Here is a 22899-nt window from a genome sequence, read left to right as displayed (position 1 = left end):
TGACTTGCCAAAGCAAACAAAAAAGACCCAACAACAAAATAATAACCAATCAGGTAAATAAGAGATGTATTATTTTAGGTAAATGGCACTGTTAGGATTAGGACTATTCTGTGGCTCTAACATTTGGAGGCTTCAGCAAAATCCCAATGTCTTTCTGTCTTCACCCCAGTAGATCAGGGTCCTTCCAGTCTTAGTCCCATGCTCATAGTGGCACCATCATAATTAATCTCCCATACAAGCTGGCCATGGTGGGAAGGATACTCAGACAACTGTCATTCCAGATATCATCGTTCTTTATAGCTTCATATCTCAGCACAAGACTCCCACGTTGACCATTGTGAGGTAAAAGGGACTCACTTAGGGCTGCCAGCACTTCAGTTCAGATTGGGCAGACAATGTCTATTCTGTATATCTCTAGACAACATATAGACCCACCAGCAGCTTGACTGGAAGTGTTGCTTCCCATGAGTCCCATAGCAAAGGGAAACCAGGCATTGGTAAGTGTAGCATGTCTCCTACACCCAACTCAGCTATTATTTCTTCTAGGAGTTTCTACTCAGTATGGCATGTGGTTTCCAGCATACCACAACACAAAGATACTGGTGCCCCGATGTGAGTGGCAATGGTTTCTTTGATGAGGTCAGTTTGTCATCTCTATAGTTGACAAACCGGACTGTCATTTAAAGTGGTCTTGTCCTGCAAACTTTGTGGGTTCCCCAAAGTTTCTTGGGCTACAAGGATGCCAAGTCCACTGGTGGTTGCCATTTCCTAGGCTTACTGGAATCCCGATCAGACATAGGGAATGTAGACCAGCTTAGCACTGTTCTTTTTCTAAACTACACATGTCCCTTCTGCCCCTTCCCCAGCCTCAGAGGCAGAGTAGGTGTGAACTGCAAATTGTTTAAGTGTGTGTCTGTCTGTGTCTGTGTGTATCTGCGTATCTGTGTGTATTACTGCTCATCTCAGAGATCACAAACTCAAACATCACCTACTGGAGAAATGACTGCTCTTGCTCACATCCGCAGGCAAGCGTCTCCTCCCCGGGGACCTCTGGAAGCCAGATTGCCAGGCATTTACAGACATTTACTGTAATGCCATGTGATGTTAGCAGCCCATTGCAGGGTGGTGCTTACCCATGGAACAAGAAGGAATAGAGATGGCAAATGTTCCTGGAACTGAACTGTCAAGGTGGTGTTCTTGGCAGTGGTGAGGAAATGCGTCAGGAGAGATGTATGTGAGCCATTTGCTCCGGAGTCACCTTTCCTGCACTGATGGTAGGCAAACACCGAGGATAATAGGCTACCTTCATGCCATGAGCCTCAATGATGCCAAGGTCAGCAGAAGAGGAGAGTTGCAGCAGTGCATGGGGAGGGTCAATCTATGAAATGAACTACTTATTCTAAAACCTCTTTAGATCAAGACTTTGTAACTCCAGGGACCCAGCCCTACAGAGTGCCAGAAGCTCCTGGGCACGGGCATTTTCCCTGTGTGTACCACATATGCTGGTAGAGAAAGATGTGCTAACAGTGTACTTGCTGCTTCATCCACGTGTGGGAGTTCAGGGATTCAGTCTATGCAATGTGAAAAATAAAATCCCAGAGACAGATATTGGGGTTCAAGTTTCAGGTGAAGATCAGAAAAGCAAAGCAGCCAGCCACTAGCTCTTACTGAAAGGCCATGAGTTCTCACCAAGCTTCAGACTGCTGCCTCTTCTCGGCACGGCTGGAGACTAATTGCCTCATGAGACCCTTTTCGTCTTCCTTTTATACCTGTCAAAGCATGGGATTAAAGACATATGATCCCAGTTCTGAGTCACCTTTGTGTCAGCTGTTTCTCTTTAGGACTGGATCAATTGAAAATAGCTCAGCGTGGCCTTGAACTAACAGAGATCCTTCTGCTTGTCTCTTGAGTCCTGGGATTAAAGGTGTGTGCCACCATTGCCTGGCTCTATGGCTTGTGGCTGGCTTTCCTTTCTAAACCCTCAAGCAAGCTTTAACAAATCACAAATAATATGTCACCATAAGTCTATGCACTGGTTGCTTTTCTCATTCCTGTAATAGAATACCTTTAAAAAATCAGCTCTAAGCACAAAGGGCTCAGTTTGGCTCCCAGCAGACTCACATTTGGGCTCATTTTGGCATCACAAGTCTAGAGTGATGGGAAAGTCACAGTGGCAGCATGAGGGAACAGTTGGGATGTTGTTTCCAATCAGGAAGCAGAGACTGATGAACACTAATGCTCAACTTGCTCTCCCCTTGTTATATACTCCAAAGCCCCAGAACAGGGCAAGCATCTCTAGTAAGCCAATCTATAAACCCCTCATAGACATACACAGAACTTCAACTCCAAGGTGATCCTAAAACCCGTCGAGCTGACAGCCAATGGCAACCATCACAATCTGAACTCATAGTTTGGAGCACATCGGGATACCGTCGCAGAACTGCCCTAGAAGTTGGAGAAGGGGTTGAAAAATCACAACCCCCATAGTGTCCTGCTGCAGGCAGCCAATGACCCACATGCTTAACAGGGAAGCAAAGGCTCCAAGCAGGGACCTCCCAGGCATTGCCTTTGCATCTAAAACATGACTTTAGAGTAAAGACACTGCATTCTCCAAGGTTTTTGCACATGAAAGAGGCTAACAGGGTAAATCTCAAAAGCTAAGCCATGCCAACTCCCCGGCCATGCTAGTTATCCTGGAGATATTCCTGTTAGAAGTTGGCTGAAGACAAGGATGTTATCCTCATGGCCCTCAGCACCTCTTCCAGATCCACGTCTAAAGCCGTATTAGAATTCTCTGTCATCCAGAGAATGTGCCATTGTACTGTGAACACAGAGGATAAAGAGAGCTGCGGGCTCTCTGTCTACAAAGGAAAGTGGTGCCATGGGTCACTCCTACCCAGGAAGGTAGAGTTGACGCCCTCGGAGACAGAACTAATGTAATATAGCAAGAAAGGCTCCCTCAAGTGCTTCTCTGTGTTTGGACCATATGTGTTGGCTTACTTGGACCTCCCCAACAAAATCAACATCCCTCAGTTCTCACAGCAGGGAGCAACTGCCTAGGATCTGAGCCCAGTGCTGGCAGTTTGCTGGGCAGGGCTCTACTTCCTCAGGCTGTGTTCCCAGGCTGTGCTCAGAGGACAATGGAAAAGGCACTATCTGAAGATCATAAAAGAAACAGCCACGCATTCCGATGCAGCGTCCATTTGATTAAATTAAAATGAAATAAAGACCTTTCTTACAAAGGCATGTTGTCCTTGTAAAAACATAAGCAACACTTGAGAAGATAAAGAACAAAGTCTAAGTGGCCCCAGCTGGTAAGTCTGCATTCTGGGGTAATCACCACTTTGTCTCCTTCTGGAATCTTCTATACATATACATACACATATACGTGTTTGTATGTACACACACACACAACCATGCACACGCACGTGCACACACGCATGTGCACACACACACACACTTACCCTTTACAATATGTTATGATTTTCTCTGCTTTTCACTTCTTTGATGGTTGATACTTGAGACAGGATCTCATATATAGTCTGGCTGGTCTATGTTCAGTCTATACAGTTCAAGTTGGCTTCCGTTTTGCAGTGGTCCTCCTGCCTCTGTTTCCTAGGTGATGGAATGATAGGGTATGTGTTACCACACCCATCCTCTTCTCTCACATCTTCATGCTTATAGCAAAAGCCCAAGAGCAACGAGAGGAAAGCAGTGGGAAGAGAGGCCACGCTGTAGGGTATCCATCCACCTTATGCCAATCTCTCCCAAGTAAGTCAGTCGCTACCAGGTGTGCCAAGTGCCCCCCCCCATGCATTCATTTGTCTTAACAAACAACTTTAAGACTTTCAAACTATTTACCTTTATATGTAAAGACAATACAACTACAGGGCGTTAACTGACTTGTGCACTGTGAACTCACTTCTGATGTTTCTGGCTCTGACTGTCCCCAGGCCCGGAGATGTAGCCAAAGTCCATAATATCCAGCCTTCATGGGTGTCAGAGCCATCATTTTCCAGAGTGCACTGTATATGGAAGGAGAACCCCAAAGTCTTGAATGGGGCTGGTTATGTGACTGCCTGTGTGTGCCCAATGTTTACCTTCAGCTCCTGCAGTGGCCTCCAGAGGGCGCCACATTAGAAGGAGGACTTCTTCAAGGTGCCTTTGGCTGTCTTAATAGTGACCACACACAGCTTCCACAAGTTGGGTACAAGACCCTCTCCACAACTGTTGTCCACTGCTGAGGTCTGTGGATGGCAGGGATGGGGAATGGACAAAGACGTCCAGAGCGCGTCTTCTAAATGTTCACTCTGTACAGGCCTTCGTGGCAGAGACACGGTGACCTATGATGTTTGCCTGACTTGCCCAATGCCCAGCAATGCCAACCTCCACCACCACCCCCATCCCATAGGCAAAAGAAGTTGATTCCCTGGCCTCGGTGTTCAAGGCAGATTGGGATTGTATCATGTCTGCCTACCTGTCTTCACTGTCCTCTCAGGAGCCACATAAGCTGCAAGGAGAATGAGGAAGGACAGAGGAGAGAGCAAGGATGCTTAAAGTTTAGTGTGCACTGTCCTGTAGACAGCCAAGTCCACACAAAGACTTAGGCTGTGCGTGAACACTCTCAGGAGCTGCATGCAGGGAAGCCCAAACCTGCTGTTATCTCAGGACTTGGGAGGCAGAGGCAGGGGGTTTGACATCTTCTGGGATACATAGTAGGGTTACATAATGAGACCCCATCTCAAAAAGAAAAGTTCAAAAATATCCATCAGCAGGGGGACTCATTGTAGGTTAGTCATGCAACAGAAAGCTTTGGCAAGGAGCATGGGTAGACTGTAGATGTGTAACAGATTTGTGAACCTTGCTTTGATGTTAAGCTCCAGAAGCCAGGCACAAAACCTGCTGGACAGTATCAAAGGCATATATGCTGTTCTGGAAGAGTCAAGTCCAGTCCTCAGAAGCGGGGAGGGGAGTAAAAGCAGACTTCACTGTCAGAGAAATTGACAGAGGGACACAAGGGACTGGATGGATGGTGGATGGATGGATGGACGGACAGACAGAGGGATGGATGGACAGACAGAGGGATGGATGGATGGTGGATGGAAGGATGGATGGACGGACAGACAGAGGGATGGATGGATGGTGGATGGAAGGATGGATGGATGGATGGATGGATGGTGGATGGAAGGATGGATGGATGGATGGATGGATGGAAGGATGGCCGGATGGATGGATGGTGGATGGAAGGATGGATGGATGGATGGATTGTGAATGGAAGGATGGCCGGATGGATGGATGGTGAATGGTGGATGGATGGTGGATGGATGGTGGATGGATGGATGGATGGTGGATGGAAGGATGGACGGTGGATGGATGGTGGATGGATGGATTACTTCACTGTTTTGTTGCATAGTTGTCTGCAGATGTGAAAATCTGTTGGGCAGGGAATTGAACATTCCTTCCCTTCGGCATATTAAGAATGCCTCAGCAAAGATGAAGCCCTAAGATGCAAAGGCAGGGAGAAAGCATGATGTATGTGAGCATATGGGAATGAAGGAGGCCCAGAGAGGTTCGCTGGTCATCTTAAACGGCCTCTCAGAGCCTCCCCTGCAATGCAGGTATGACGAACTCCTCTTCCAAAGCCATTTGGGAGATGAGAGCTTGTGTATACAAACTGACTAACAAAATAACTAACTGTCAGCCAGGAGCCAATAGGAAACAGGCTGATTTGCTAGGAATATGCTGGTCAGCTCACAGACCAGGAGGTCAAGGTGAAAGGCCCCTGTACCAGCCAGGCTGGGTGGAGCCCTAGGCAGAAGGGACACTCAGTCAATGATGCAATCCCCTTTCCTGGCCATGGCTCCCATCCTCACAGCTCAGCCCTCAAGTGTTCTCCTACCAGGACCGGTTCCCCTCTCAGAGAGGCCAGATAAAGAAGCACTAGAGAGAGGTGGGGTCTCGGGGATGGCCATCTTGTCTGTGACCCTCCCTCTCTCTAGTCTTCCCTTCCAGCTCAAAGAACAAAGCATACAAGATTTTTGGTTAATTACTCTTTACTTTTACAAACTTTTCTGAAACAAGTTCTTATGATATATATCCCAGGCTGGCCTCCAGTAACCAAAGAGTTCAGTCCTGCATCGCTCATCCCTCCTGACTTCAGCTTATTTTGTTTTTGTCTTTAAATTTAAGAAGTGGCATGCCCCATGTAAATATGTAACATCCCAGATGTCCATACTGTGGCAAGAGAGGCTCCACCTGCCCAATAAGTGAAATACTCTTTCTTCCCCTCAATTAACTCCATCCTTTGTTCATCTCAGACACCTTGTACTATGCTTAGCACAAGACCAAAAAGACAGGAAACTTGGTCCCCAGACTCAGGTCCCATGTAGCCCAGGGATGCAGCTGAGCTTTGGTGACCCATGCCAAGGTCACCTACCAGGTTAGAATGTATTTTCTCTCCCCTGCTAACCTTGTGGTGAGCTAGGGCTTCTTGCTGGACTCTCAGGAGCTTTTCTTGCATCATCTACAAGGTAGAAATCAGAAAAGCATGGAGCTGAGGGCTGGATGTGAGGTTCAGCACCCAGGTCCAACATCCACGCAGTGCCCAGAAGGGGCATGGGCCATGTGCTTGATAATCGTCAGCTGCTGTGATCATGTTCTAAGGGACATGTACAAAGGCTATGGAAGCAGCCTAGAGGGAGGAAAAGAGGGAGGGGAGGCTGTGCTCTGTTAGCAGTCCATCATTTGTCCTAAACGGTAAACCATAAACAACCAAAATGGCTGCAGAACAGTCAGCCAGCCACCCCATCATACCTAGGGCTGCTTCACACCTGCCCTCTCCATCTGTTCCAGGAGAAAAGGGGACCATGTTTGGGAGGCCAGAGCAGATGGCATCATTCTCTTGGTTTCCCTTTCCCAAAAGATTCTGCCTGGCTTCGGAATGGCAAAACATCCTGTGTGGTAGAACTGACGCTACCAGAAAGAACAATCTTCTAGAACTTAACTATACCTTGCAAGCTTTGAGAAATATTAGTTTGGTCAGATAGCTTCTATAACTTAAGTGGACTTAGAAAATCTGCTACCACCCAGCCTACATCTGACTACTGAGCTTGCCAGTCTTCTTGTCTTCCCTGGAGAACTCTCTGTTTTCATAGAAAAGCCTCCTTGCTTCTTGACCTCAGGGGAACTGCAACCCGGCTTCCACACTCAGCCTATGATCTCTGATGTGTTTGGCTATCCAGCACCCCAAATAAAAATGTGTCTGTTGCATTTTGACAGCATTTCTGATTTTTGTTTTGTTTTTTGTTTCTCAAGAGGTAGGAAGAGCATGCACCACCTAGGACCGTGCAAGTTAATGCCTTTTAGAAAAAGGCCTGCCAGACAATGCAGGCATGATTTAATAAGTGACAGCCCCATCTTGGAGTCTGTTTGAGGATCTTTACGGTGAATGATAGCAGGGAAGGATCTAGTAAGCTACAGCAAACAGAAATGTTCCTGCTAAGTGTCGATCATGATTTAATAGGCAATGCCCCATCTCGGAGTCCATTAGAGGATGTGTATGTAAAATGACAGCAGGGAAAGACCTGGTAAAAATAGAGCAAACAGACGCATTCAAGGTCAACACCAGAAAGTCAACAAGGTCAATCGAACGGTTTCAAGCCAAGGTTTGAGTTGGGCAAGTTCTAAGAATTGAGGGCCGTGTTGTCTGAGCCACCCCTGACAAGGTTTGTGCATAATAAATCCCAAACACCCACTGACTGTCCCTTGGTCCTTCTGGGACAAGTACTGCATGTCCCGCCTCACAAGTGGTTCACCAAAGATTTTGCAAACCCTCCTTGTTTCCCACAGAGGCATCATCATGCCATGCCTGGAGAAAACGCACATGGGGCTTGACCTGGTGTCACTGGCAAAATGTAAGCTGGGGTCAAAAAGAAATCACTGCCCCCCAACACACATCACCTCAAGAGTTCCTAGTGGGCAAAATATGACTAATTAACCACCAAAAAAGAAAGTGGGGTAGGGTTAGTCTCTCAAAAATTGTGTAACAACCACAATGTCCTGAACTTATATTTTATGTATATGGATATTTGCCTACATGCATGTTTATGCACCACTTAAATGCCTGCCTGGTGCCTTCAGGGGCCAGAAGTGGATGTCAGGTACCCAGGAACTGTGGTTACAGACAGTTGTCAGCTCCCATGTGGGTGCTGGGAATTGAACTTTGGCTCTCTGGGAGAGCAATCAATGCTCTTAATGGCAGAGCCATCTTTCCAGCCCTTAGTCCAGAACTCCAAATGAGCAAAGCTAACATATGGAAAGGGCCTGCTATAAAAATTAACCAACACACTAAGTTTTATTAACTTAACAAGGAAACGAGGCTATGGTCACATCCTCCCCTCCTAGAATAATGACGTCATTATTAACCTTTCCTTTTCTACCTAAGAAAGATGAGAAATAAAAACAGGAAACAGATAGTTCCAGAAAAAGAATAATTGTCCCTTCATAGGAGGCTACCAGAAGTGCCCAGAAAGCTATATGTGTGTGTGTGTGTGTGTTACATATATCTGTCTTTATTATACACATGAGTGGTAGGTGGCTGGCGTATTGGAAGATGCCACGCAGAGGCACAGAGACTGTGCTGACTAAGTTCCTCCCCAGAGGATAACCCTGGACCACCCAGCCAAATCAGGTACAGCCAGCACTCTGCCAACAGAGTGGCCTCTGTGAGAAACGCCTGCAAACACTGCACTGTGCAAAAGTCATCACGACTACGAGGAAAGAACTTCATTTTCATGGAGGCTCAGAGAGGTGAGAGACCTTCCATACACCCTGTCTGCGTACAGTCAGTCACCTCCAACTCCTCTCTCCATCCCACAAGTTTAGAAAAAGGAGAAGCACACTAAGGCCAGAGCCTTCTGGGACTGAGCTCCCAGGGGACTGAGCTCCAGGGCCTTCTGGGTAACCAGACACTTGAATGTGGGCAGCCCTGGGCAAAGGGTGCTGCCCCTCTAGCCAGAGGCTACATGTAGCAGGTGCTTTGCTCAGACCCTCTCCAAAGGCCCCAGTGACATTCTTAGCCCTGCTTCACAGATGAGGAAACTGAGGCACGAAGAGGTGCAGTGGATTGTCTAAGACCTAACAAAAAGAGTGGTGGAAGCAAGGCTAGAACCCAGTGCTCCATAGTAGGCACCTAGGAGGGTGTGTGCCTGTGTGTGTGTGTGTGTGTGTGTGCGCTCACACCCGTGTATATATATATATGTGCACTCATGCCTGTGCATACCCTGTGTATGTGATTATGTGTATGCGTCTGGATGCATGTGTGTGTGTGTCTGAGGGTGAGGTGTATCAGTGTGTTTGGCTGCCTCCGTCCGTGTGTCTGTGTACATGTGTGTGTCTGTCTGTGAGAGTGAGTTTCCCTCTGTGTATTTCTCTGTGAGCGTATGTGCATGTTTGTCTGGGCAGTCACTTGGAATGCTATTTCCAAGCCTGCCATCACTCTCCCATGCATCCCAGATGAGACTGGCCCAGCCTTCCCTCAGCCCAGCCCAACTCCCCTTTTGGCTGCAGACTCCAAGCTCAGTGTCAGCACACATTCAAGGGCCCCACAACTAGGCAGAACCCATGTAGGATTTCCCTAGAATGTTCTCATGAGCCCTTTACCTCTCAACTAGCTTAGATGTGGCCGTAGACCGTTCTAGAAGTAACCAATGGAGAAGGCTTTCCTCCACTGTGACCTGGAGAGTGGCTACAGGTTCGTTCCCCCAAGCGTTTTGCTCATGTTCCCATCCTGGTCCAGAGGAGAAGGGGGCTGGGCATAGGGTTCCTAACCAAAGGCGGTAGGCTCTCCACCTGAAAACCCCACTTGCCCCAGAGGCTCTTAGTTTGTAGTCATCTTTATTTCTGCTTCAGCTGGCCTGGTCCACCCACTGTCCCTCCTGACACACTTAGGGTATGGAAACACGCAAGTCCACACACACCCCTGCTCCAGCCTAGGGGCTCCCTGGACATGGCCCTCTTGCTGGCAAGATGCTGGGGCTAAGCTCTGCTGCGATCCTCTGAGCCAGAGCCACTGTTCCTCTTACAGAGGTGACCAGTCCTTTTACAAGGCAGTGCGGATGAGCCCATGCTGGGTCATAGTGTGTGGACACAGCCGGTACAGTAGGTGGCACCCAGTACTGCTTGGGTCAGGAAGGGCTGGTCTGATGTGCTCCTGGCACAGGGCGAGGCCCCTTCCTGCCCCAGCTCCCGCCTCTCCCGGACCTAGGGCTGCCACCCAAAGCTGCTCTTCTCCCTGGTGGACAGACACCAGCTTCCTGACACAGCCTTGAGGGTCGAGGATCTGATTCTGGAAAGAGTGGGAAACAGCAGCCACCCGAGGTACCAGGAGGCGTGGCTACCAGGAGCCTGGCCAGGATTCTCAGGTAGGCTGGGACCTCCCACCTGCCTGCAGGCTACTGCCTGGCCTGGGGTGAGTTTGAGGAGAGGAGTAGAGAGACCTGCACTTGTTGCAGACCACCTAGTGTAACAGATGGGAGGGGTGGCTGGGCCTCGAGAGTGGGTATCGTACAGATGGGGAAACTGAGGCCCAGAGAAGGGAAGACATGCCCTGGGGTGTAGGTGGAGTCACACCTCAACCACAGTCTGATTATCCAAAAGCTGTGTGGATATAGAATAGATAACCCCCCCACACACACACACACACAAGGACAGGAAGGCGGGTGTTGGGGTGGGGGAGGGAGAGGGTGGGGGAGAGCGATCTGTTTCCTATGAGGGAGGCATGGCCTCGCACTCCTCAGATCTACAGGGGTAGATGCAATCCACCCCATCCCACCCCACCCTATACCTTCACCCCCATCCAGTGACACCAAGGTCACCCACTGGCAGGGACTTCATCTGAAAGAGCCAGCTGGGTGCCTTGAGCACTGGGCTCCGAGCTTCGCCTTGATCTACTACATATTATTTTCGCAGCAGTCAGAGCCCCCATCTTAGAGATGAGGATACAGGAGGTGAAAAGACTTGTCTGTCTGATGGCTTGAGGTCGGAACTCATCGGGCACCACAGGTCCTGTGGAGCCCTTAGGTGGAGGGTAAGGGAACTAGTGGATGACAGATGATGGAAGTGTGACCAATCGATAGTCCCCATCTAGAAGTGTGGAAACAGGCATTGCTCAGGGGAGGGGCAGGGTGGGGGATGGGAAGGCTGGAAAGGACTCCTTAGACTCAAAGAGTTTGCTGTGTGCAGTCTTTACCCAGGGTACTTCATGTTCCCCTGGCAACCATGCTGATACCCGATTGGCTGGCATCCAATCTGCTTTCCTACAGGGGCCAGTGTCTCTGGTTCAGAAAGGTGAATCAGTTTGTCTGGGGCAGCAGCATAGCTCTTCCCTACAGACCTACTCTCTGTCCCCTAGCCTGTCCCCTGGGTACTGTGCTCCAGCCTGTCATGAATGTGTCCAATCAGTCACGTTCCATGTTACCTGCAAAGGAAATAAGACTCTTATACCCACACTGAGAAGGAGCAGCGTCTCTGCTCTGGGCCTGTTTCTCCATCTGTCAAGTGCTGTAGAGTGTACCGATCCCTGGAGACAGTGAATCTTCAGTTCCCAGCATTTGCAGGCAGATGGCTTGGTAAACACTGATTTTGTTTGCATAGGGGCAACCCAAGCATTGCCCAAGAGAGTGCAAGGCTAGCCATGTGTGCCTTCCCCAGGGCTGTGTGACCCAGGCCACCGGGTGTTGCTGGGAACTGTGCTTATGAGGGTTGCCCTGGCTCCTTTGTTTTGGGAACAGGGGGTTGAGCTCTGTCCCGGACAGTGTGGGTGGCAGCTCAGTGCCCAGTTGATGGACTTAGTTCCTCTCTGTTTGCTCCTCTGATAACGGTGTTCACCTTGGTTAATATTCACTAGCAGACTCCCCCATGGCCCCTCGGCACGCACTGTTTAAATACAGGCTAGAATACAGCTCTGTCTCCCCAGCCTCCGTCACCACTCAACTCTGGGACAGGCAAGTTGTGAGTATATGTTTCCCTGGGGAGATCTTGGATGGGCCCCTGGGTCCCTGCACTTCCCAGGCAGGCAGCAGATCTGGGACCAGGGCAATAGGAGGAAGATAAAGTTAATCACACCCGTGATGCCTAGGCCTCCTGTTGCCATGGGAACAGCAATCCCTAAGGTCCCTAGCTGCCCAGTACCTAGCTAGTACCTTCAGGTGATAGGAGACTAAGACGTGGAGGGGCCAAAGTGCAGCCACAGCCATTTCCAAGCGGGCAGCGCCTGCCCTTCTCCAGCCTTTCCTGTGTGGCCTTTTCTAGCCCCTCCCGCTCCTGTATCGTGGGCTGTGGACCTTCCCTTTCAGCAGATAAGCAAGGTAAGGCCAGAAGGACAGAGGGAGCTATGGCTCGCAAGCTGCCTCTCCAGCTGCACCCAAGATTAATAGTCTGGTTACTCAGCTTGCAGGCCTCAGGGTAGCTGACTGTCCCGGGCATAGTAGCAGCCTATGAGTTCTCTCTCTCTCTCTCTCTCTCTCTCTCTCTCTCTCTCTCTCTCTCTCTCTCTCTGTGTGTGTGTGTGTGTGTGTGTGTGTGTGTGTGTGTGTGTGTGTGTGTGGTTTCAGCTCCACAGTTCCCCTCAGAGGAGGCTATTGTGCTTATCCCCATTTTACAGACAAGGAAATGGGGAACAGAGAGGGAAATAATTTGCCCCGTCATACACAGACCAGTGTTCAAACTGGGACGGCTGCTCCAGACTCCATACTCCTGACCTTGCTGACTGAGACATCTCCCCTCTGGGCTAGCCTCCAGGCATCTGATAGTAGCTATGAATAGCTGATAATTCCGTTTGACTGGACAGAAGAACTTCACCCCCCTACCTCCCCAAACCCCCCCACCAGCCAGCCTTAATCTATGGAGGGTGGGAGAGGTTTGTTTTATCGCCATGGTGTTTTGGAGACTGACATGGGCAAGGGCAAGGTGGGAATCAGATTCCCATGATTCCACTGAAACAGCCAGAGCAGGGTAATAAGGGGTGCTTCGGGGCACTTTGTACATGTCTCTACACACGGGTTATCTGAACAAATCGCTTTAGCATCTTCTGGTTAACTGATGCTCTGAGAGGCTAAGCAACTGGTATGAGATCACACAGAATAACAATTGGGCCTCCGACCTGTCATTTTGGTGCCAATTATTTTTGTCATTTAGTCAAGCCACCTCTGATGTCTATTTCAAGTCTTCTGGCTTGAAAGTAGAGAAGGGCTCAAACCCAGAACTAAACCGTTCTTACGGTTAAACACTCTTTTCGCATCTGGCTCCGTGGGCTTTAGGATGTGGGTTAGCCTGTTTGGACCTCAGTTTCTCTCCCCATAAAATGGACCTAATACTAAGCATTGAGAGAAGGTTAGATGTGACAGGTGTAAGACGCATTTGGTGAGCATAGTCATAAGGACTGGAGTTCATGTTCCCATTTGCATAGTGCATGGCTGCTAACAGGCAGGGTACAGGGAGGTGATGGGCGGGTACCTGACTCAGGGGAGGCACTGCCTAGCAGGAGCCTTTCTCTGGTCATGGGGGCTCTGGCTGCTAAGTAGATCTTAGGATAATCTCCCGTGTACAGATGGAGGGCTCGGGAGACTGTAGAGCCTGTGGGTGCTCTCTGAGCCAACTTTGTCCTGCCACACCCCTCTCTTCAAAGGGCTCTTCTCTCCTCAGTGCATAACAGGAACTGAGGCTTAGAGAGATGAGGTCATTTGCTTAAGGCCACTGGCAGTAAGTGGTGCAGCTGGGCTCCCACATGTTGTGGCCTGCCAGAGTTGTTTCTCTGGGTCATTCATTTTCTGCTCCTAGCTGGAAATGGTATAGAATAAAGCATGGGGAGGGGGGGAGATCACCCTTTCTTGCCTCCCAAAGGCCACACCCACCAGTCTCTGACCTCAGAATCTCACCCTGAGTGACCTCCAGCTTTTGGCTTCTGTGACCCTATATCACCAGACCTTAAGCGTCTTCCTCCTCTCCAGTTGACTTGGGGGACATAGGAGGTCACCTCTTACAGGGCAGGGTGAAAGCAGGGCTCAGGACCCTGAGGTTTGAAGGTTTAGGCTGAGATGCAAACTGACACGTGAGATCAGAGTCAGGCCTGTGACAGTTAATATCCATTGTCATCCTGATTGCCTAGGGCAGCAGGGAGGCTCCAAAGGCCTTTCTGGGAGAGGATTAAGTGAGATGGACGTGGGTGGTCCATCGTGTGGGTGGGCGTCCCAAATGGAGTGGAAAGGAGAAAGTGCGCTGAGCGCTGGCTCTCCTCTGCTGTTTCCTAACCCTCTGAGATGGGAACCAGCAGCCACTGTGGCTGTTGCTACCTGCATGCCTTCCCACCATGAAGTGCCATATGCCCTCAAACCAGAATAAGCCTCCCCCACTTAAGTTACTTCTCAACTATTTGACCCTGATAATCCCCAGTGTGAACCCTAAACTCATTGCTGGGTCAGTCAGCATCAGGCTCTTCCCAGGCCTCGCCCCGCTCACCATCAAAGGAGGACATCAGAGAGGCAATGGGACATGGAGAAGATGGAAGGGAGGGTGCACACCCAGCTGGGTATCTCTCCTCCCACATGCTAGCCTTGCCCCTTTAAAGCTCAGCGGCCCCCCAAATAGGAGAGCACCCCCTCTCACCACCCCTAGACAGAGACCCTGGGAGCCAGAGTCCAATGCCTGGGATGAGGAAATGGCCCAGTGTGTATAATACTTGCCACACAGGCATGGGACCTGAGTTTGATTCCTAGAACCCAAGTAACAATGCCAGGTGTGAGACATGTGCTTGCAATCCCACAGACGACACAGGCAGACCTCTGGCTTGCTAGCCAGCCCGCCTAGCTGAATTATCAGACTCCGGGCCAATGGGACACTGTTTCATAAGAAAAGTTGGTTGATACCTGAGGAACCACACCTTCGGAGGACTTCTGACCTCTGCATATATGTGCACACACATGTACCAGCCCCTGCACAAACATACTCACATACAGAGTGCAGCATCTGTGCACAGGGCATGTCCTCTGTGGGATCACACGCCTTTGATCTCAGCATCAGGGAGGTATATAAGACAGGAACAGGGTCTCAGAGCTGGCATTCATTCTCCAGCCCCACTGAGGATAGGGAGACACTGAAGTTTCAGGAGTCTTTAGCCACACTGAGGAGAGCGTATCAGTCTGAACCTGAGGAGCAGTGAAGTCGGGAGCAGTTTGAGGATCGCCCCTTTGGTCTGAGCTGAGGTAGAAATGAGATGGTGGCCGGCTCCTTTGCTTCTCTGACCTTCAGCTTGAAGTTTGAACCCCGATATCGGCCTCTGGTTCTTTTATTTTTTTGTGTTATAATCCTCTTAGCTCTCCCCAGCCCCACTTCATACACCCAAGACTGCCTGTCTGGGATGTACTCTCTCGAAATGCTGTTGGATGTCCTGTGAATATTGATGGACATGCCAAGACTTGAAGCCACAGCCTCTGGCCTGAGGTCACTTGGTGTGCTTTGTCCCCACCCTGTTAAGGGGCAGCCTCTTGGTGAAGGTAGGAAATTTCCACAGGGTTCATCACAATCCAAACAGGAAGTAACGGAGACATGAGAGATGGAAATATACAGAACTAGATTTACAACTTCTCAGCCTTAACACACGGACTTAAGAAAACATCCACATGTACTATGCAACATGATGTCATCTCTTCAGACTTAGCACTGAAGAGCAGAAGATACCATGGTGGGCAGAGAGACACTGAGCTTTGTTTTGTCATATAGTTGCAAAGATCCTTTTCACAGGCTGAGGGAGACAAAACCCAGTGTTTCCTGTCTTCAACTTTACCCGGATTTGCAGATTTGAGAGTGTCTTTTATTGTATTAAGATGATAATTTTAACTATGGATCTAGGGATTATAGAATGTTCACTTAACATACAAGAAGCCCAGAATTACATAAAGAGATCATTGTTATGAGAGGTTTTTTTTTGTCCCAGATAGCCCCAGAGCCTTGATCCCCAAATGAATACTCAGATGCTATACTAATTATAAAATTGTTGGCCGGTGGCTAGGGTCTTTTATTGGCTAGCTCTATCTTAGTTATCAATCCATTTCTATTAATCTAAGTATTTGCCGTGGTCTTATCTTACCAGAGAAGGGTCCAGCATGTCCTACCTTCCTGGTCTTACATGGCATCTGCTGTCTGCCTACACTTCCCAGAATTCTCCTCATCTCCTAGTCCCACCTGTCTCCCTGCCTCTATTGGTCACAGTGTTTTATTCATCAACCAATAAGAGAAACATATACACAGAAGTGCAACCCCCATCACATCATGATAGTACACACCTGTCACCCCAGCACTCAAGAGGTTTAAAAGGGATCAGGTATTCAGGGTCATCCTCAGCTACATAGTTTGAGGCTATCCCGGAACAGATGAGATTATCTCAAAAAAAAAAAAAAATTAAAGGTGTTTTCATTATTGAACCAATAGCAAACTATGAACATTCGTTGTAGTCGCAACCTCAGTTTCCCAGTCTGTAAGGAGAGCATGGGGTTGTGGACCAGAGAGTTGCAGCATGTCAGAGTAGGGGGAATTCTGTGGAACGGGGGAGGGGGGGCTGGGACTCAGGGTGGGACCTCAACTTCAACCTTCTCCAGGCAGAATCTGCCCAGGCCTTGTCCCTCCCTTTTGCTTCACTTCAGCCATGCAACACACACACACACACACACACACACACACACACACACACACACACACACCATGCCTGTTTCTCCAGTATTTGAGTTTGCAACACCTGCCACCCTCCTGTCCCCAAGACTGCCCTTTAAAAGCTCTTCTGTGGAAGGTCTGATGCTGACACTGAGTGCACTGAGTTCTCCCAGCCCCACTTTGTACCCGAGGCAAAACAAGGATCACACAGCTGTTGAGCGACAGAGCCTGGGTTAGAATGCAGGGCTATCAGGTGTGGGTATCTCAGGCCATCACACACATACCCTCTCCCATAATTAAAGCAGAGCCAGTAACTTCTGCTCTTCCAGAAGTGGTGGCAAGATGGTAGATGGGCCGCTAGAGGGGAGGCCAACACAGCCTGAGGCTAGAGTCACAGAGCAGAATGGTAACAGTCCCTCTTTCAGGGAGAGCTACCAGGGACTGATGTTCCTTGTGGGGTCTGAGTAGGGACAGCCATGTGTCTTCCTCCCGCTCTATAGATTTATTTTTATCTTATGTGTGTGCGTGTTCTGCCTGCATGTATATAAGTACACTGTGTGTGTGCCTAGTGCCTGAGAAGGCCAGAAGATGGCACCAGACGCCCTGGAACTGGTTAGAGGTGTTGTAATCTGCTATGTAGGTCCTCGGAATCAAACCCAGGTCCTCTGCTAGAGCACCAAGGGCTCTTACCTGGAGCCGTCTCTCCAGCACACCTGGGTTGTTCCTTCACAGCCTTAGTCTTCCCTGTGTGCCCAGATTCCTGGCCACCAGCATTCATCTCTTTTCTTGTGACAGCCACCACACCTTCAACAAGGTCTCTCTGGGGCCCAGAGGTGACAGTCACACCTGGATTCTGGAGATCCTCTATGGATTTTTCCAGCTTCAAGTGACTGTTAGTCCAAATCACCCCCGTTGCCCTTGTAATTACTGACAATTCCATTTCTCGCCCTGTGCTTTGGTTTCTTCCTTGTAAAATGGGGCTGGGGCTTGTGGTTCAAGGCCATCGCAGGTGGAACTTGAACTGATTAGAGCACTGTTCAGGAAACAAACCACTCCTTGTGTGTGACTTAGATCTGCTGTGTTATTAGTTGTTTGTCGACTTTTAATGCGTGTCTTAACATCTCCCTTACCAGGGAAATGAAGGGGAGTCATCTTCTCCCCCACAGGACCCTGGGAGTTCATACATGGAAGAGCTCAGGACAGCACTGGGCAGATGGAGAATGTCCAATCATCTGATCGTGTTCCCTAACTTTGTTTTCCCACATGCCTGTGTGTGGGATGTGAGCATGTATGTGAAAACGTGTGCATGTGCATACAGGGGACTCACATTGATGTCAGGAGGGGGGGTCCTCAACCACTCTCCACTTTATTTTTTGAGGCAGTGTCTCTTGCTGATCCAAGAGCTCAGAGATTCTGGTTAGCAAGCCAGCCATCTTGGCTCAAGGATCCCATCTCTGCCTGACCCTAACACACACACACACACACACACACACACACACACACACACACACACACACACACACACCCTCGCTGGGATTGCAGGTGGCTACTATGCCCACATTTCCTGTGGCTTCCCGACATCTAAACTCCTATTCTCACACTTGCGTAACAAGTGCTTTATCCACAGATCTGCCTCTAATTTTCTTTTTAACAGTTTCTCTTCAATTATAGCAATTTGAAACAAGTGTTTGATCTAGGCTGGGCATGCAGCAGCCGTATATAGGTTGTGGTTTGCTTTTGGGTTGTGCCACTTGGTAGCTGATGGGAGTCACCACAGCCTTGACTCCCTTGCAGTGTTCATCTCTGTGTCTTGCAGGAAAATGGCCTCCTCCATCTCAAGGGGGATCCTGCTGCTGGTAGGGCTATGCTGCCTGGTCCCCAGCTTCCTGGCCGAGGATGCCCAGGAGACAGATGCCTCCAAGCAGGATCAGGATCACCAAGCCTGCCATAAGATGGCTCCAAATCTGGCAGACTTTGCCTTCAGTCTGTACCGGGAGCTGGCCCATCAGTCTAATACGACCAACATCTTCTTCTCTCCTGTGAGCATCGCCACAGCCTTCGCTATGCTCTCCCTGGGCACCAAAGGCATCACTCACACCCAGATTCTAGAAGGCCTGGAGTTCAACCTTACACAAACAGCCGAGGCTGAGATCCACAAAGGCTTCCATCACCTCCTCCAGACCCTCAACCGGCCAGACAATGAGCTTCAGCTAACCATGGGCAATGGCCTGTTCATCCAAAACAATCTGAAACTGGTGGAGAAGTTCCTGGAAGAGGTCAAGAACCATTACCACGCAGAAGCCGTCTCTGTCAAATTCACAGACTCAGAAGAGGCCAAAAAAGTGATCAATGGTTTTGTGGAGAAGGGAACCCAAGGAAAGATAGTTGATTTAGTGAAGGACATTGACAAAGACACAGTTCTCGCCCTGGTGAATTACATTTTCTTTAAAGGTAAGATGACATAACCAGCTCGAGCTGGAGACACCCATACATACTCTCAAGTACCCGTTTCTGAGCTCTTACTCTGGGCTGTCACTCTGACTCATCACAACCCTTACTCTCCAATGGGTAAACTCTGTCATGTTTTAAATCATCAGTTAGTTTGGGAATTGTCAACAATCAAATCCACTGGCCTCTTTGAAGGACTGATCAGTGGTTTTTTTGTCCTCATGCTCACTGAAGATTGATACAAAGGAGTCTCAGAACGTGCGGTCCTTCCCCAACCTCAGGACCAAGTGTATCGGGTGGTGTGGAGCACTGTCCCATGAAGCGTATGTGAGCAACTCTTCGGTTGCACACCAGGATGAACTCTGGAAACATGGGCTTAAATTTTGCCACTGGTGTCTGTTAGTCTTGGTGTTGGACAAGCCCTTTTTTGTGTTTGGGGTATGGCTGTCCATATGACCAGGTACAAAGCTAGCTCACTGCTGGAAGGTGATGAAGGAATTAGTGAACACAGTGTACACAGGGACTGTCTGGATACAAGCACTTGGGTCAGCTCTCCTTGACCCTAGCCTCAGCCTCCTGCCTGGAAGTGGTTAGGTCAGAATTCTATGCTAAGCACCTGTACCCCAGAGAAACCATCTGAGAAGGGTCTGGGAGTCAAAACCAGGAGCTTCTCTGCCCTTCATTGCTTGCTTGCCTCTAGGCAGAGTCTTATGGAACAGAATATCAGGCCATGGCCAGCATAGCTCAAGTCTAGCTCTTCTGTGACAAGGGCAGATGCCATCCCCCCCCCCACCTCTTCCTATCCAATAATAAGAAGGGGTTATGGCTCCTGATGCCCTGATCCTTCTGCTGGCCTTGATGGTGGATCCCAGAGAGCTTTGCCCACTCTAATGACCATGGTGATGGGTCCCTGATACCTTTACCCTCCCCAGTGAACTCAATGGTGGTGTTCTTACAACACAAATGGCCATCTACACTGAACCCACAGATGTAGAAAGGGACTTGGGGGTGCCCAAAATGTTTGTCCGGAGTGGTAACTGAACTCACAGTTACCAATGATCATGCCACCCTGATAGGAAGCTAGCAAATAGAATTGCTGTCAAGATACCCATTTATAACCCTGGGTCACCTTTCAATAAGCATATGACATTTATTTAAAATGCTTTCTAGACAACAGGGTTGGTATCTGTAAGCTTCTGTGATCCATAAAGTGTGAGTCCTCTAGTCCCAATTTACCCTCACCAAAGTCCCTGGGCAGTCTGGAAGCCTAGGAGTGATCTTCTACAAAAAGCCAAGGTCCAGGTTCAGCACCTCATTGGCTGAGCTCTCGTCCCATTCCCCCTTCCTCTGCAGGCAAGTGGAAGAAGCCCTTTGATGCAGAGAACACGCAGGAGGCTGACTTCCACGTGGACAAGTCCACCACGGTGAAGGTGCCCATGATGAACCGCCTGGGCATGTTTGACGTGCATTATTGCAGTACTCTGTCCAGCTGGGTGTTGCTGATGGATTACCTGGGCAATGCCACTGCCATCTTCATCCTGCCAGATGACGGCAAGATGCAGCATCTAGAGCAAACTCTCACCAAAGAAATCATTTGCAAGTTCCTGGAGGACAGGCACACAAGGTGACTCCCCAGACAGAGACCTTCGCCGGAGTGTCCAGTCCTGACCCAGAGGTCACAAAGTGCTGGCAAAGGGTGGACTTTATCCCAGGGCCACAGTTTAAGTGCATAACCTTGAACTAAAATAGGACTTGAGCTCAGATGGTGCCAGGTAGAGTCTAGGGGGGCACAGTGCTCCTGATGAGAGAGCCCAGGCCCTGCTTTGGAGGGACTTGCATCCCCAGGGGACATAGCATTTTCTAACCCAGAGCCCAGGGCTGCAACATCAGTGGTACTACCGTACATTATGGCTGAACTAAGAACCAAGACTGGTCTCAAACCCTGGCCATAGCTGATGGTAGAGATTGGGGTGGGAAGTTTATAGAATGCAGGAGAGCCTGCACAGACAGCCCTGAACTGCAAAGGACCAACAATACAGAACTGCAGGCAGGTCAGAAGGAGGCTCTGTTCTTGTCACTCCTCCGCGGGGCTCCAGTTCCCAGCAGTTCTAGAGTTTTCTCCACAGGTCAGAGGACCTGCTCTGAGCCCAGGTTCTGCTGCCTGTTGGAGGAGGAACCCTGTGAACCACATGGAGCTTCTGGCAGGATTGAGGTTAGGTGTGGCCAGAGGTGGCTTCCCTCTAGCCCATCCTGGCCTCTGCTTTGGCTCAACACCCATAAAAGTGCAAAGAGCCACACAAGGCTGGGACCAGAATAGGTGACAGATCCTGAAGGCCAGCAAGACTCTATTGGGACCTCCTGTTGCCCTGTGGAAACTGACAGCTGAGCCTTCAGCCCTGGGAAGGTAGGGGAATGTCACTTTGCTGACCTGGCCCTAGCTTCCCTGAGAAGGATTCAAGGGCTATCTGTGGCTTGAGAGGAGGGATTGACCGAACACCACAGGGCATTGGTAAGACATGGTTCCATGTGAATACCCTGAATCTGCCTCAAGGGCTTCTCAGAGGAGGTGGCACTCACTTTAGGGGCTTCCGGGAATCAATCTGATTGATCTCATTATCATAGGCAAGATGGGGACTGTGCCAAAGAAAAACACATCAAAAATGCTTTCTCATCCTGCTGTGGGTAGCGACATGTTCAGTGGGAGAACCAGCCAGAAACAGTTCCACAACAGGGTGGGTCTCAGCAGAGCCCAGCAGTCCCATGAAACGCCTTTAATCTTAACTCTTCCCCGCCACCAGGTCAGCCAATATACACTTCCCCAAACTGTCCATCTCTGGGACCTATGACTTGAAGACAGCCCTGAACCCACTGGGTATCACCCAGGTTTTCAACAATGGGGCCGACCTTTCTGGGATCACAGAGGATGTTCCCCTGAAGCTTGGCAAGGTGATGTTACCTGAGTGTGGCGGTGTCTGTAGAGCAGCATAGGCTATGGGGTAGCTCAGCACAAGGTCCTCTCCTTGTGACGCTGCACCCAAGGCCATGAGAGATGGAATCAGGAAGGGAGAATGGAGGAGAGAGGGACCAGGGCAGGCAAAGATGGAGAGGCAAGGAGAGGCCTCAGGCAATCTCCGTGGAAGGGGGACTTGGGGAGGAGCATGGGGACATGGAGGGAGGCACATTCCCTTCCTGGATGAGTCCCACATGAGATCTTGCTCCAGCCAGGACTGACAGGCACACCGCCTCTGACCAGCTTTGCTTCTCTCTCCACAGGCTGTGCATAAGGCCGTGCTGACCCTCGATGAGAGAGGGACAGAAGCTGCAGGGGCCACCATTTTGGAAGCCATCCCCATGTCTGTGCCCCCTGATGTGAACTTTGACAGCCCTTTCATTGCCATAATATATGATAGACAGACTCAGAGCCCCCTCTTTGTGGGAAAAGTGGTGGATCCCACACATTAGTCACTATTCTCAGATGCCATCTTTTCCAGATTGGGCCCCTCCCCAGTGGCATTAAACACATGCCTGATGCTTCTGCAAATCTTCAGCTCTGTGGTTTCTGTGCCTCTCTTTTTTTCTTTGTAATTTTTTTTATTTAGAAACAATCTTATTTTACATATCAATCTCAGTTCCCACTCTCTCCTATCTTCCCCTGCCTCCCATGGACACCTCCATCCCACCCCCATCCACTTCCCAGGGAGGGTGAAGCCTTCCAAGAGGGATCATCAAAGTCTGTCAATTCATTTGGGG

The 22899-nt window shown here is 49.6% G+C and overlaps 1 protein-coding gene across 3 annotated transcripts; it reads left to right on the top strand.

The window, feature by feature from the left end:
* The first annotated feature begins 10227 nt into the window (after window positions 1–10227).
* Serpina1 (serpin family A member 1) lies at window positions 10228–22696 on the top strand. 3 transcript variants are annotated; one of them, XM_051196533.1, is made up of 5 exons: window positions 10228–10421; window positions 18518–19152; window positions 20503–20773; window positions 21948–22095; window positions 22423–22696. In XM_051196533.1, exons 2-5 carry the CDS (start codon window positions 18522–18524, stop codon window positions 22609–22611), a joined length of 1239 nt encoding a protein of 412 aa, XP_051052490.1. In that variant the 5' UTR covers window positions 10228–10421; window positions 18518–18521; the 3' UTR covers window positions 22612–22696. The 3 variants fall into 3 exon arrangements, with proteins under 3 accessions (XP_051052490.1, XP_051052488.1, XP_051052491.1); XM_051196531.1 differs by lacking the exon at window positions 10228–10421 and adding an exon at window positions 11937–12009; XM_051196534.1 differs by lacking the exon at window positions 10228–10421 and adding an exon at window positions 12228–12365.
* The last annotated feature ends 203 nt before the right edge of the window (window positions 22697–22899 follow it).

The sequence above is a fragment of the Phodopus roborovskii genome, unplaced genomic scaffold (genome assembly GCF_943737965.1).
Source record: "Phodopus roborovskii unplaced genomic scaffold, PHOROB, whole genome shotgun sequence".
NCBI lineage: Eukaryota > Metazoa > Chordata > Mammalia > Rodentia > Cricetidae > Phodopus > Phodopus roborovskii.
The sequence above is the reverse complement of the archived record's forward strand: the minus strand, read 5'-3'. Positions and strand labels throughout refer to the sequence as shown.